The sequence below is a fragment of the Bufo bufo genome, chromosome 10, assembly GCF_905171765.1.
Source record: "Bufo bufo chromosome 10, aBufBuf1.1, whole genome shotgun sequence".
Lineage (NCBI taxonomy): Eukaryota > Metazoa > Chordata > Amphibia > Anura > Bufonidae > Bufo > Bufo bufo.
In genome coordinates, this window is record NC_053398.1 from 36,009,911 (window position 1) to 36,022,199 (window position 12,289).

The 12,289-nt window shown below is 44.8% G+C and overlaps 1 protein-coding gene across 3 annotated transcripts in view; it reads right to left on the reverse strand.

The window, feature by feature from the left end:
* Positions 1-1,419: 1,419 nt before the first annotated feature.
* The window catches only part of DAGLA (diacylglycerol lipase alpha), a 38,902-nt gene continuing 28,032 nt past the window's right edge, over positions 1,420-12,289 (reverse strand). For all 3 annotated transcript variants that reach the window (XM_040409394.1, XM_040409395.1, XM_040409396.1), the window contains exons 11-20: positions 10,608-10,691; positions 10,106-10,183; positions 9,523-9,603; positions 7,837-7,979; positions 7,686-7,754; positions 7,537-7,609; positions 7,260-7,456; positions 7,039-7,168; positions 6,013-6,203; positions 1,420-2,997 (exon numbers count right to left, since the gene is read on the reverse strand). In XM_040409394.1, the coding sequence (XP_040265328.1) occupies positions 2,076-2,997; positions 6,013-6,203; positions 7,039-7,168; positions 7,260-7,456; positions 7,537-7,609; positions 7,686-7,754; positions 7,837-7,979; positions 9,523-9,603; positions 10,106-10,183; positions 10,608-10,691 (1,968 nt within the window). In that variant the 3' untranslated portion in view covers positions 1,420-2,075. The remainder of the gene's footprint in view (positions 2,998-6,012; positions 6,204-7,038; positions 7,169-7,259; positions 7,457-7,536; positions 7,610-7,685; positions 7,755-7,836; positions 7,980-9,522; positions 9,604-10,105; positions 10,184-10,607; positions 10,692-12,289) is intronic.

Genomic DNA, 12,289 nt, shown 5'->3' on the forward strand with positions numbered 1-12,289 from the left:
AGGAACATTAACATATACTGTCCTAACGAGGACCAAAATATATAAATATATGCGAACTGTAATGTAAACATAGCCCAAGAAAGTTGGGGAAAGATAGTTTCAACTAGTGTTTGGCAAGACTAAAAGGGGTGATTACTTTTTAGTAAAAATTATCCTAACTCATATGTGTCAGTAATATCTGTGCCATGGTGGAGGACCCCTTTAATTCCCACCACTGGAACCCTTAAAATTACAGATAAGACAAGGCCAAATGTATAAAATACAATCATAGCCGACACCATGGCAGGAGGAAATTGTGAGGCAGTACTTTGTATAGTGTATGGTCATGAGAAAAGCTCATGCTTTACGATAAGCTAGAGCAAAGCATGTCTAAGTCTTCTAGATGTAAGCTCTAAGGAAGATCTGAAGGCTAGATGGTTTGCCTAAGGCCTCTTTCACACTGGCGTGTGCGGCCCGTGGTCGTGCTGCGGCCCGCAAGATGCACGAGCACAGTCCGTGGGGCAGCCGCAGTGGATCGCGGACCCATTCACTTGAATGGGTCCGTGAATGGAAGTACGGGACGAATCCCCACGGAAGCGCTTCCGTAGGGTTCCGTGGTTCCGTTCCGCATCTCTGGATTTGCGGACCCATTTAAGTGAATGGGTCCGCATCCGTGATGCGGAATGCCCACGGAACGTCGCCCGTGTATTGCGGCCCGCATTTTGCGGGCCGGAATACGGCAACGGGCCGCACACGCCAGTGTGAAAGAGGCCTAAAAGTGATGGTGAAAAGGTCCGATCTTACAGCCTGGGAAACAATCAGGTCGTATAGAAGCACAACTTTGTGTGATCTCACTGCTAGTGGGATCCATGGACTAGATAGTAGGACACAGGATCTGAGCATCATAAAAAAGGGACTACATTTCTATGGCTACCTTGAAGAGAATGTCACGATAGGAAGTGTAACTGTATATGTACCTGCAATGATACAAACAAGAGATCTTAAAGGGGTTGTCTCATCATGGACAATGGGGGCATACCGCTAGGATATGCCCCCATTTTCTTACAGGTGCGGGTCCTGCACCTATATTGAGAACGGAGCCCTGCAAGTGAAGGAGGGCGCACTGTGCAGGCGCAGCCGGCCTCTATTCACTTTCTATAAGGCCTGCGAAAATAGCCGAGCGCATGTGCGGTACACTCCCATTCACTTCTATTGGGGGCCGGCTCGGTGGTGGCCGGACCGCAGTCCTCCAGCCACCCCCTTGGTGGGCTCCGTTCTCAATATAGATGCGAGTCCCAGCGGCTATTTTCGCCGGCCCCATAGAAAATGAATGGAGGGTGGCTGCGCCTGCACAGTGCGCCCTCCTTCACTTGCGGGGCTCCATTCTCGATATAGGTGCGGGACCTGCACCTTTAAGACAATGGGGGTATATCCTAGCGATATGCCCCCATTGTCTATGATGAGACAAACTCTTTAAAATGAGTTCCCACACTACATCAGCTATACCGGGGAGAGGTCCAGCCTACAGAGATTAATGAATGATGCCCCTTTTTCTCAAACATTTGTCTTTTTAAACATGGCACCTAAATGTAATGAAGGCAGAAGGGGTGTCCTTGTTTGCCCCAGCTGGTACTGTACCTACACACCTCCGCAATAGTATGATCCAATATAAATACCCAAATGCAGACCAGAGGTAAAACCACCCCGAAAGCCTACACAGTTTGTCTGTCGTCAACCACACCATCTGAACAGACTCCTGAAGCAAGGTTGGCAAGTAATCTTGGCTGGTAAAAAGACAAGCCACGCAAGACTGCCAATGTAGTGGCATCTTCTTAGTGCAATGTATCACCTTCCTTGGTTTGTGATCTTCACAAAAAGGTCTGAAAATCCCTTTCAGCTGTGCAAAGTCTGTAACACAGTGGTGCCACAGGCATAAAAATAAAAATTGATGGTGGGAGGGCAGCTCTCCCTACGACTCAATTACCACAGGTAACTAAGCTCTGGCTTATCTCTTCCTATTGTAAGCTTGCATTATTCTACTCCTAACGCTGCATTTCCATCAAAGATCCTGGACTCAATTGCTTATGTGCGTTTTGCTAGAGAGCGGAGATGAGTAGTTCTTCCGGTTTGCCGTGAGTTGGTCCTGTAGGTGTGGCAGTCCGTGTGGGATCAGGGGTCAGGCACTCCTGGCTGCTCATACCTGTCGGTGTAAGGTCCATGAGTTCACCTGAAGAGCTAAGAGGGAAAGAGGCAGAAACAGATATGCCAGATGATGGATCTGCTGAGCCGGCAAAAAGGCGGGGAGGCTTCGGCACCAGATTTGGCTCAAACTGTGCTCTTAAGAGTATCTCTTGATCACTTATAGACTTGGGCATTTCACGGTCTGTTCCTTCTGACACCATCATATGATAAAGGTCCTGCAAAGAGCCACTTTTACTGTCTAGATTGAAAAGACTGTCTATAAATTCTGCAAATTCTAGTACTTGAGGGCTTGGAACTTCGGTGAGGCGTCCATTCTGTAAAGCCAGTTCCTCCTGGGCTGGGGTCTGCACCCTGGTGGTCTCTGCTCCTGCAGCCGCTTCTTCATCCCAGGGTGGCAAATCTCCGGGCGAGGACCGACCACTATTATGGATAATCTCAGTGTGCTGGCTCTCTTGAGAGTGCTTTGAAAGGGCATCTGCTCCAAGCAGCTCAGTACGAGAGCTCAAGGATGGATTCTCCTCTGGAATGGTTGGGTCAATGAAGAAGCAGTGCGACTCATCCCGCTCCAAGACAGCCCGCAAACTGGGCGAACCGCGAATACTTCGGAACCCAGAAGAACGCCTGGAATCGAAGCTGTAAACTGACTCGTTGTCTGAGAGGCTCTCCATTGTAGCTAATGGCGCTCTGCGGTCTTGCAGTGACACCGCTAGGCAATCCTTGGTGCTCATCAATAAAAGCTCAACGGGATCCTTCAGCACCGGGGACAGAAGACGGGAGTCATAAAATCCCTCGAGGCTGATTTCAGACTGCTTACTCCTGCAGAGGTTTGGGCAACAGAAGAATAATATCAATACAAAGATGGAGATAAAAGAAAACGGCAGTATGTCAAAGGTAAAAAGATCCAGTATTTTTTGGACTATAAGACCCACCCGACCATAAGACCCCTCCCAGGTTTAGACAACAGGAAATTAGACAATAAATATTTTTTACTAATTAAAACTAGGCCACCCTGACTGTAGACCATAAGACTCCAGATTCTTTACTGCTAAAAAATTAAGTCTTATAGTCCAAAAAATACGGTCATTAATAGTGTCATTATAATGACTGCATTATAGTAGGGTACATTTTTAAAGGGCATCTGTCAGCAGATTTGCACCTATGAAACGGTCTAGCACGTTTTATGTGCGCTTGGCAGCTGAAGGCTTCTGTGTTGGTCCCATGTTCACACGTGCCTGCACTGCTGAGAAAAATCATGTTTTAATATATGCGAATGAGCCTCTAGGGGCAACCGGAGCGTTGCCTTTACCCCCGGAGAATCTGCTTTCTCCAACTGATGCTCCCTCTGTGCTTTGATTGAAGGACACAGCAGTTGTAGACAGTAGAGCAGATAGGTGTAACATCAACGCCCCCGTTGCTCCTAGAGGCTCATTTGCATATATGAAAACATGATTTTTCTCAGCAATGCGAGCACATATGAACATGGGACCAACACAGATGCCTTCAGCTGCCAAGCGCACATGTAACAGGTCAGCCAGTTCCATAGGTACAAATGTGATGATGGTGCCCTTTAAGCTCCTCTGGCTCCTTAACAGTGTTAACAAACTGGCGGGCCTCGGACTATATGCAGCTCTCATGCACCTGAAATGGTCTATCTTCTCCTATGTTATGAGGGCACTGTCGCATCTTATTCTCCCCCACAAGATCTGTTATGTGTGTTTTTGTATATACCTCTACGTAGGGACCCTAGAAAGTGTCTGAGGAGTCCAAGCAAAATAAAATATATGGAGAAAACTTGGTCGCAAAAAAAGTCACACAAGTATGTCAGCTACCCCTTTAACAGACCCTAGCTGAATGTAACGTTCGAAAATTATATTAAAATCTGTCAGCAGATTTGTACCCACGAAACTGCCTGACCTGTTACATGTGCACTTGGCAGCTGAAGACATCTGTGTTGGTCCCATGGTCATATGTGTCCACATTGCTGAGAAAAATGATGCATCATATGCAAATGAGCCTCTAGGGGCAACGGGGGCGTTGCCATTACACCTAGAGGCTCTGCTCCCTCTGCACTTTTATTGACAGGACCAGGTGTGATGAGGTTTTCACTGCCTGGCCCTGTCAAAGTGCAGAGGGCATAGAAGTTGCAGAGAGAGCAGAGCCTCTAGGTGTAATGGCCACGGCCCCATTGCTCCTAGAGGCTCATTTGCATAGAATAAAACATAATTTTTCTCAGCAATGCGGACACATAGGAACATGGGACCAACACAGATGTCTTCAGCTGCTAATGACACATGTAACAGGTCAGCCAGTGTCATAGGCACAAATCTGCTGACAGACGCCCTTTAAGTCAGGTTGACCACCACTGCTCTAAAAGTCTGTTACACTGTGAGACTATTTTACGTATGTTCTAATATTTACAAGGCCAAATCTACAAATTTGAAGAGTTTTTCAGTGATTTTTTTATTTTATTTTTTCATTTTCTCTTACTGAAACAGTACAAAGCTCGTTCCTTGACTGTGTCGGGTACTGCGCCTTTTACTTGGAGAGCACACTTGCAATAAGAGACGCAATCCAGGGACAAAAGTGAACCTGTCACTAGAGCTATAAAAAGGGGAAAAAAAAAATCCTGACCTTCACACTATACAGGAACGTCCACATGGGATGTGTTTTGGGTCAGAAAATCCACAGATTGCCACTGATTTCAGGGCGATATCCACAGCATAACTTGACATGCAGATTTTATTTTAACCAGTTTAAGACCAGGCCATTTAACACCCTATCTGACCAGGCACATTTTCCATTTTTCTTTTAGTAAATGGGTCTTTGAAAGTCATAACTTTTTTTTCTGTTTGGTTCTTTGAACAGTTTTTGCAGTAATTTTTTTTAGGTGATACATGGGGCTTTATATTTTGTCATTTTTATTTTAGTATTTTTTAGAGTTAGCAAAAAAGTAAAAAAAAAAAAAAAAAAAAAAAGCCTGTTTTCCCTTTTTTTAAATGTATTTTTGATGCATTGGTTATGGTTTCCAGTGGTGAAACTAAAAGGTGTGGTGGTGGAGAAGTCAAAGATAAAGACAGATATTAAATATTGAATTGTCGCTGTCATTTAGAACCAACACACAGGCCCATCAAGAATGGAAAATTATTCCAAAAAATTGCCATCTGAACTCTCATGCCGAGACCGCTTATCTTCTGTATGTCAGTATGAACCGTGGGCGAGAACTGACCCAGGATTTCAATCCCAATGATAAATGTCTCCTTTCCAAACCCTTATATCAGTATATAGGGAAACCTATAAAAACACAGGCAGACATTCAAAGGAAGAGCAATTCCAGATTCTAATCAGTAAGGATTTATGCCAGAGGAGCCATCAACCTACCGAAACGAGGGACTGACGAAAACTAGGCGGGGAGGGATACTCACAGGCAACTATGACAGATAGAGATGGATGAGGAAAAACAACAGCGTAAATGTAAATATGATAAAGATTGAAAAAAAGACTCACAGATGAGAGATTACTAATCACGACAAACAGGCCATGGTAATGCAAGAAAAACCTGACAGGACAGTGTCCATTACACAGGCGAGCAAAGAGAAATTACACGACCCTGAATAATGAGGACAAGAAACATGCGTAAGGAAATGGGGGAGAAGGGCGAGGCACAGAGGGAGAAAAATAAGAAATCAACAAAATATGAGGCACAGAATTAAAAAAACACATCAACATTTGATGGGTCAAGAGAAACCAGAAATGCCACAAAATAATTTCCCAAAGAACTCAACTCATGGCACAACCCCTCACTGGTTTTCCCGCAAGTTTCCCGCAACTTACTTGGTGCTGCTGTTCCTCCTGTTGGCATTTGTGCCAGGCATGATGGCAGGGATCACCTCCAGAATAGGAGGCGACAGATGTGGCGGCTGACTGAAGATCAGTTCTGGGTTCAGATCAACTTCTGTTGGACTCACCATCACTTTGGCAGCTGAAAGCAGGGCGGTTTTGCCCTTGTTATAATTTTCCAACACCTGTTTAGGAGAGAGAGATATAAAGGGTATCGGCTCTGTACGCGTGGCTCCTTGTACCTTGTTATTTCAATGGCTGCCAAGTAATACAAAATCAGCAAGTCTAAAAGGGGTTGTCTCTGGGATTAGAAACAGGGTCTGCTCCCCCCCCCCCCCCCCCCCCAAGATACATGGTCACTATTATGTATGGATTATTCTGGTATTACATTTAAAGGGAATGTGTCATCAGAAGATGACCTGTCGTTTAAATAGTGTTTTTATGTTATATATTTAAAGAATTTTTGGTGGTTATTTTTAATAAATAAAACAAACAATTCTGCAGTTTTAACACTAATAAAAGGTGCCACTTCTTGGTCTGTACAGATCACTTTACTGCAGTTACCTGCTTATCACTACCGGCGGGATTGGAATGACAGATATCACCTATATACAGTTAACACGGGATCCACCGGTCATCATAGGTGATATCACAGCTTATCTTCTCCCTCCTGACCTCACTGAGGTCCCTTCTGTCCATTGTATCTATAAATCATACTGGCTGCTGAAAGCCTATTTCTAAATGCTGTTAAGAACAGCTCAGGCAAGATGGCCGCCCCATTATTATTTTCAGAAAGTAGAATAAAAAAATTACAAAATCAGAAAATAAAAACATGTCAGAAAGAAATTGGTGTCACTATCAAGTTTTAACTAGCAGAAAAAAAATTCAGCGACACATTCCCTATAAGTAAATGGAACTGAGCAGCAATACTGGATAAAAAAAAAAGGACAAAGACAACAGATCACAGGTTCCCCCCCTTCCCCTTTAAGAAATCTCACGACATATAGTTATCCCCCTAACCTTATTGAGGCCTTCCATTACCACATGTGGAAGGTGTTCATGCAGCATGGCTGGGGAGATGATTACTTCTTCAAATGCTTTGTTGTCTCCCCAAATGGCAAAGTAAGTGGGTTCCTCTTGATCCCAGAAACTGTGAAAAAATAAAGTTTTGATGATCTGTTCATCATCAGCATCACAGAACAGCCTCCTGCAGCCCCTACAATACCCGCACTGAGACTCACCAGCACTGCTCTGCCGGGTGATTGTGCACAACATGAATGATCCGTCCAGGAGGGTAGAGCGGGGTGCTGGCTGACAGCGCTATGGTTAGATCACTGGGGTGAGTCCACAGCCGATTACTGGGCACCGTTATCCCCTCGGATTCATCAGGAAGTTCTGATTTAGGTATACACTTAGTGCCCCCTAGAATTATCCGCCACTAGAAAAGGAGGATGCATTTAAATACAGCAGTGCAATAAAACCAGCCCACGTCAGCAAAGTAATCTCTCCACATCTAACCTTTGGCTTGTTGCTCCTCTGGAGAACATCTAGGAGATGCCTGCGGAATCCTTCAAGTTGAGACAAACCAATCCTAAAGGAAAAGAAAGATCAATGTACATTCAACTAGGAAGGTTACACTACAGAAAATCTTTTTTTTTTTTTATTACCTGGGTACTAAGTCTTTCCCAAGCACTACAGACGTAACAAACTCCTTGGAATACTCCATGGCATCCTCACTGAAAAAAAGCGCATGGTGCATTAGTTAATGAAGCTTATCCATTGGCATCTTGTAAATTAAAACATGTATAGAACACGTACCTTAGGAGGCCCCCTGGTGGAGAGTAGGCAAAACACTTTAGGGAAGGGTACTGGGGACGCAGAAGGAAGGACAGAATAGCAGCGGTGCCGGCTCCAAGTGAGTGGCCCACTACAATTAGGCCATAGTGTTTGGTTCCACGTCCCTGGGAACACAAGAAATTGTCCGTGTGACCAAGTCAGCAGTAGCTTAATCTACGAAATGTTAGAAACTTTTACAGAAACTTTATGGAAGGGGTCAGCAAACTTCAGTTGTAAAACTACAACTCTGAGAATGCATGAATGAAGCATGCTGGGAGTTGTAGTTTCACAGCTGGAGTGCCAGAGGTTGCAGTCCTCTGCTTTAGGATGCGTCATTTATTTTGCTGCAGATTGGCCACGGATTTGACACTATGCTCTGCAAAGGGTGAAATCACGAGACATACCCATAGGCAGACCCCCACTGATCTGTAATTGATGACCTCTCCTATGGATAGGACTGTCACCTGGAAAACCCCTTTGAAGGTGGCAGTATATTTTAGACCTTATACCCGACTGTCCCCCTTATTCACAGAGAGGAATAAGCGGCTGCCGGACCCTTTATTTGGTGGCTCAGGCTACTTTCACATCTGTGCCGGTTTGGAGATCCGGCAGAGAATCTCAAAACCGGAATTAAAGGGAGTCTCTCACCTACTGGCCACGATTTAAACTGATTATAAAGCTGTGTGGGACACAAGTACATGGCGCTAATGTTACCTTTGTCAGAGTCTCCAAAGTGCCAAAAATCAAGTTTTAAAGATACGCAAATGAGCCATCGCAAGTGCCCAGGGGCGGCTCATTTGCTGCAAGTGCCCAGGCTCCCCCGGCCTTACTCGTGACTAACTCCTCCCCTGTGTATCCTCCGGCCAGCCCTGTATGCGCGTGACGTCATTCTTTTTCTGCAGCCGAAATCCGGCGTCTGTGGGCAGAGGCATAGTGATATGCAGTGCGCAGGCGTGAAGGTGATGCGCGCAGGCACCGGAATGGTTTCCCCACCTCTTGGGACCCTATTTTGTACTGCTGTAAATGGAGAAGTGGTCTTGTATGCACGGCTCTGCCCATCCACTTCTACGGGAGTTCCAAAAACAGCGTAAGAGTTGGGACCCATTCAGACAGTCGTAGATCCGCAAAACACGGATACCGGCCATGTGAGTTTCCGCAATTTGCGGACCGCACATGGCCGCAACCATAATAGAAAATGCCTATTCTTGTCCGCGAATGCGGACAAGAATAGGACATGTTCTATCTTTTCTGCAGAGCCGTGGTACGGAATAACGTGTGCTGTCTGCATCTTTTGAGGGCCCATAGAAATGAATTGATCCGCAGACCTTCCGCAAAATTATACGGCCGTGTGAATGAGCCCTAAGAGTGACTTACTAGTTTCAGAACTCTCACAGAAATACACAGAGAGCTGCGCATGCGCGGTCACCTCCCTATTCACAGTGGAGCGAGTCAGTGCCTCAAGATAGGTGTGGCATCCATACTTATCGGACACTTATCCTGTGCATTTGCCATAAATGTCCATAATGAAATACCACTAGAACGGTGCTTAGCTTTCATATATTTTCCGGGATTAGCCTGAAAACGGACCCACTCTATACCGTGAAACATGACATGGAGGGAAGATGCCCTTCATGTTGATGACACTTATCTTTAGTCTGTGCATCTTACCAGATCTCTGCCAAATGCCTGAGACAGCACCATTTCCTGCTCCAACTTCTTCTTAATATACTCAGCAGAAAGAACCATTCCCTGAAAACAGCAAGACAGCAGCATGACATCACCGCGTCTGATCATAAAGGTGGCATGACAGGGAGACATTACTGAACGGCAAAGAGGACTTGCCGCTCATCTACTTCCAAGGGGTCATGGCAGCTTGCAAAACTGTGTGCATGATGTAACGAGCATGACTAATACGGATGGTGCCAGAGTCACATAGAGGTTAAGAGATAAACGGGGCACTAAACTTATTACGTGTTGCAAAGTCAAAAGGAATTATTTGAATGTATGTAAGCGTATGAGCCCGAGGTGGTGACTTCTGCAAACACCATGATTTCAGAAAACATCTAATGGAGTACTGATCGTGATCACTGATTAACTCCCATAAAGAGCATTAGGATATCTGAACACATCATGGAGATCTTGGAGATATATGAGGGAGAGCCAAGCCAGGCAAAGGGTCTGCGCTCTACACCCTCCATGAGCCTGAGAGGAAAGCTGATGCAAAAAAATAAAATAAAAAACGGACCCATACCTTGTGCCCTAACCATGTCCCATGGTGACCCTCCACTGGCAAGCGCTCTGCATCTCCCGTGAGGTCTGTCAAGGCATCCTGGGAACATGAATAGTGAGAAGTTTGGGACGTCTTACAAGACACACACTACTTGTTCTTAGAGGGTTTAAAAAAATAAAATAAAAAAAACCACTTAACACCCTATCCACAGGATGCTCGGCAGGGGCGACTCGTTCCGCAGTTTGAATGTAGCGGTGGTCTTGTATGTCTGCTGCAGCTCTATTCAGTTCTGTGGAACTGCTGGAGAAGGTCGAGTACAGAGCTTGCCCGTTTCCAGACGTCCTATACAGCCGAATGAAGGGGCAGCGGACATGTGCAACTGCTGCTCCATTTCAAATAGGAACGTGTGATTGGCTAGGGCCCCATCTGTTACACCCCTGCCATAAGACACGCCTCAAACCCTGTATGGGGTTAATTTTTTTTTTTTTAAGGGAGAACCCCTTTAATAAGAAAGCATGCCTACCTTTGGAGAGAGTGTGCCACGTATACTAATCACCACTTTCTTCTTATCGTGATCAACAGCCACAAAGAATGGGGTTTCATAGACCTGGAGAAAGAGAATAAGTGATGAACGCCAATGACACCACATTAAAAATATAGATGAAGGGGGAAAAAATAACTTTCTAAAAACGCCTAACTGGTTAATTCTGTACCTACCATAGACTGTAATGGCAGCTGGCATGCCTGGCATCCTGCATCATGAAACACTACTGATTGCAGAAGAGCCAGGAGAAGGACCCCCCACAGGTCTCAGCTACATCATGGCCAGTGTGGTGTACAGACAGCCATAGGGTCCCTTCTAGGTCCCCAGGGATAACTGCTGCTCCATTCAACCCTATTGACCTGCTAAGGACAGCCGAGCACTTGCACTCAGCTATCTCTGGCAGCCCCACCGAGTGAAATAGAACGTCGGCAGTTCAAGTGATCGATGGGGGCCTCAGCAGTTGACCCCCACCAATCAGACTCTTATTCCCTATTGCTGTCATGGGGCAACCCCTTTAACCCCTTAACGAACAGGCCCATTTTTTTTTTTTCCTTCTCACATTCCAAGAGCCATACATTTTTACATTTTCCGTTCATATAGCCATAGGAGAGCTTATTTCTGTGGGACAAGTGGCACAATATAATTTACCATATCTTGTATTAGAAAACGGGAAAAAAATTATTTGTGGGGGAAAATTGACAGCCATAAATTTTTATATATCCGTCTAAAGAGCTGTATGCGGGGCTCGTTTTATGAAGGGCAAACTGTAGTTTTTATTGGTATAATTTTTGGGGAACCTATAATCACGGTTATTAAATTTTTTGGGGGGGACAAGGCGACCAAAAATGGTGAATTGCATGTTTTTTGTTTTTTTTTACACAGTGCAGGAAAAATATAATTTGGGCATTTTGTGAAATGACAATATCTGTTATGGGTTTTTTTTTTTTTTTTATATGTAAAATTGGGAATGAGGGGGCAACTTGAATTTTCTTATATTTCAGTGTTTTATTTTTGTACTTTTTACACAATAACTTCTAGTCCCCTCAGGGGTCTAGAACCCGATATCTTCTGATCTCTTGTCCTATGGACCACAATAGAATACCATTGCAGTCTATGAGATTCTGACACTCTGAAGTTTACCTGGGAGGAGGGCTCTGACATATCGGTCGGTAATCCATTTACCTTCCCTGTATGTCTTCATGTGTTTACTAACTCCCATAGGAGTTTATTTATTCAATAGGATTGGAAAATGGACCCGAAGTCGGCTTCGGTACAGACTGGTACCTCGGTACCGAAGCCAACTTCGGTTCCATTTTTTTAAATGGTTTTAAGGTTTAAAAATTGAGGTATTCATCGAAGTCTCGCGATAACTCACTTCGCCTCGCCGGAGTCCATACATTTGAATGCTGTAGGGAGACGAACCTCCGTACAGCATTCAAACGAAACCCTAATTCTAAATGACTTGATATCTCAGCGCCCTCTTGTGTTCTCTTTGGGTTAGTACCTGTAGCCACTTTTCATGAATTTTTAGATTTTTTGGTGTTTTAATTAAAACTTATATTGATATTACCTATGAAGTGTTTTTTATGTCCTATAGGGTACAACTGCACTGTAACGTGTCGCGCAACATTCATGGATGGATTTTTTGTGACTGCCGCGTG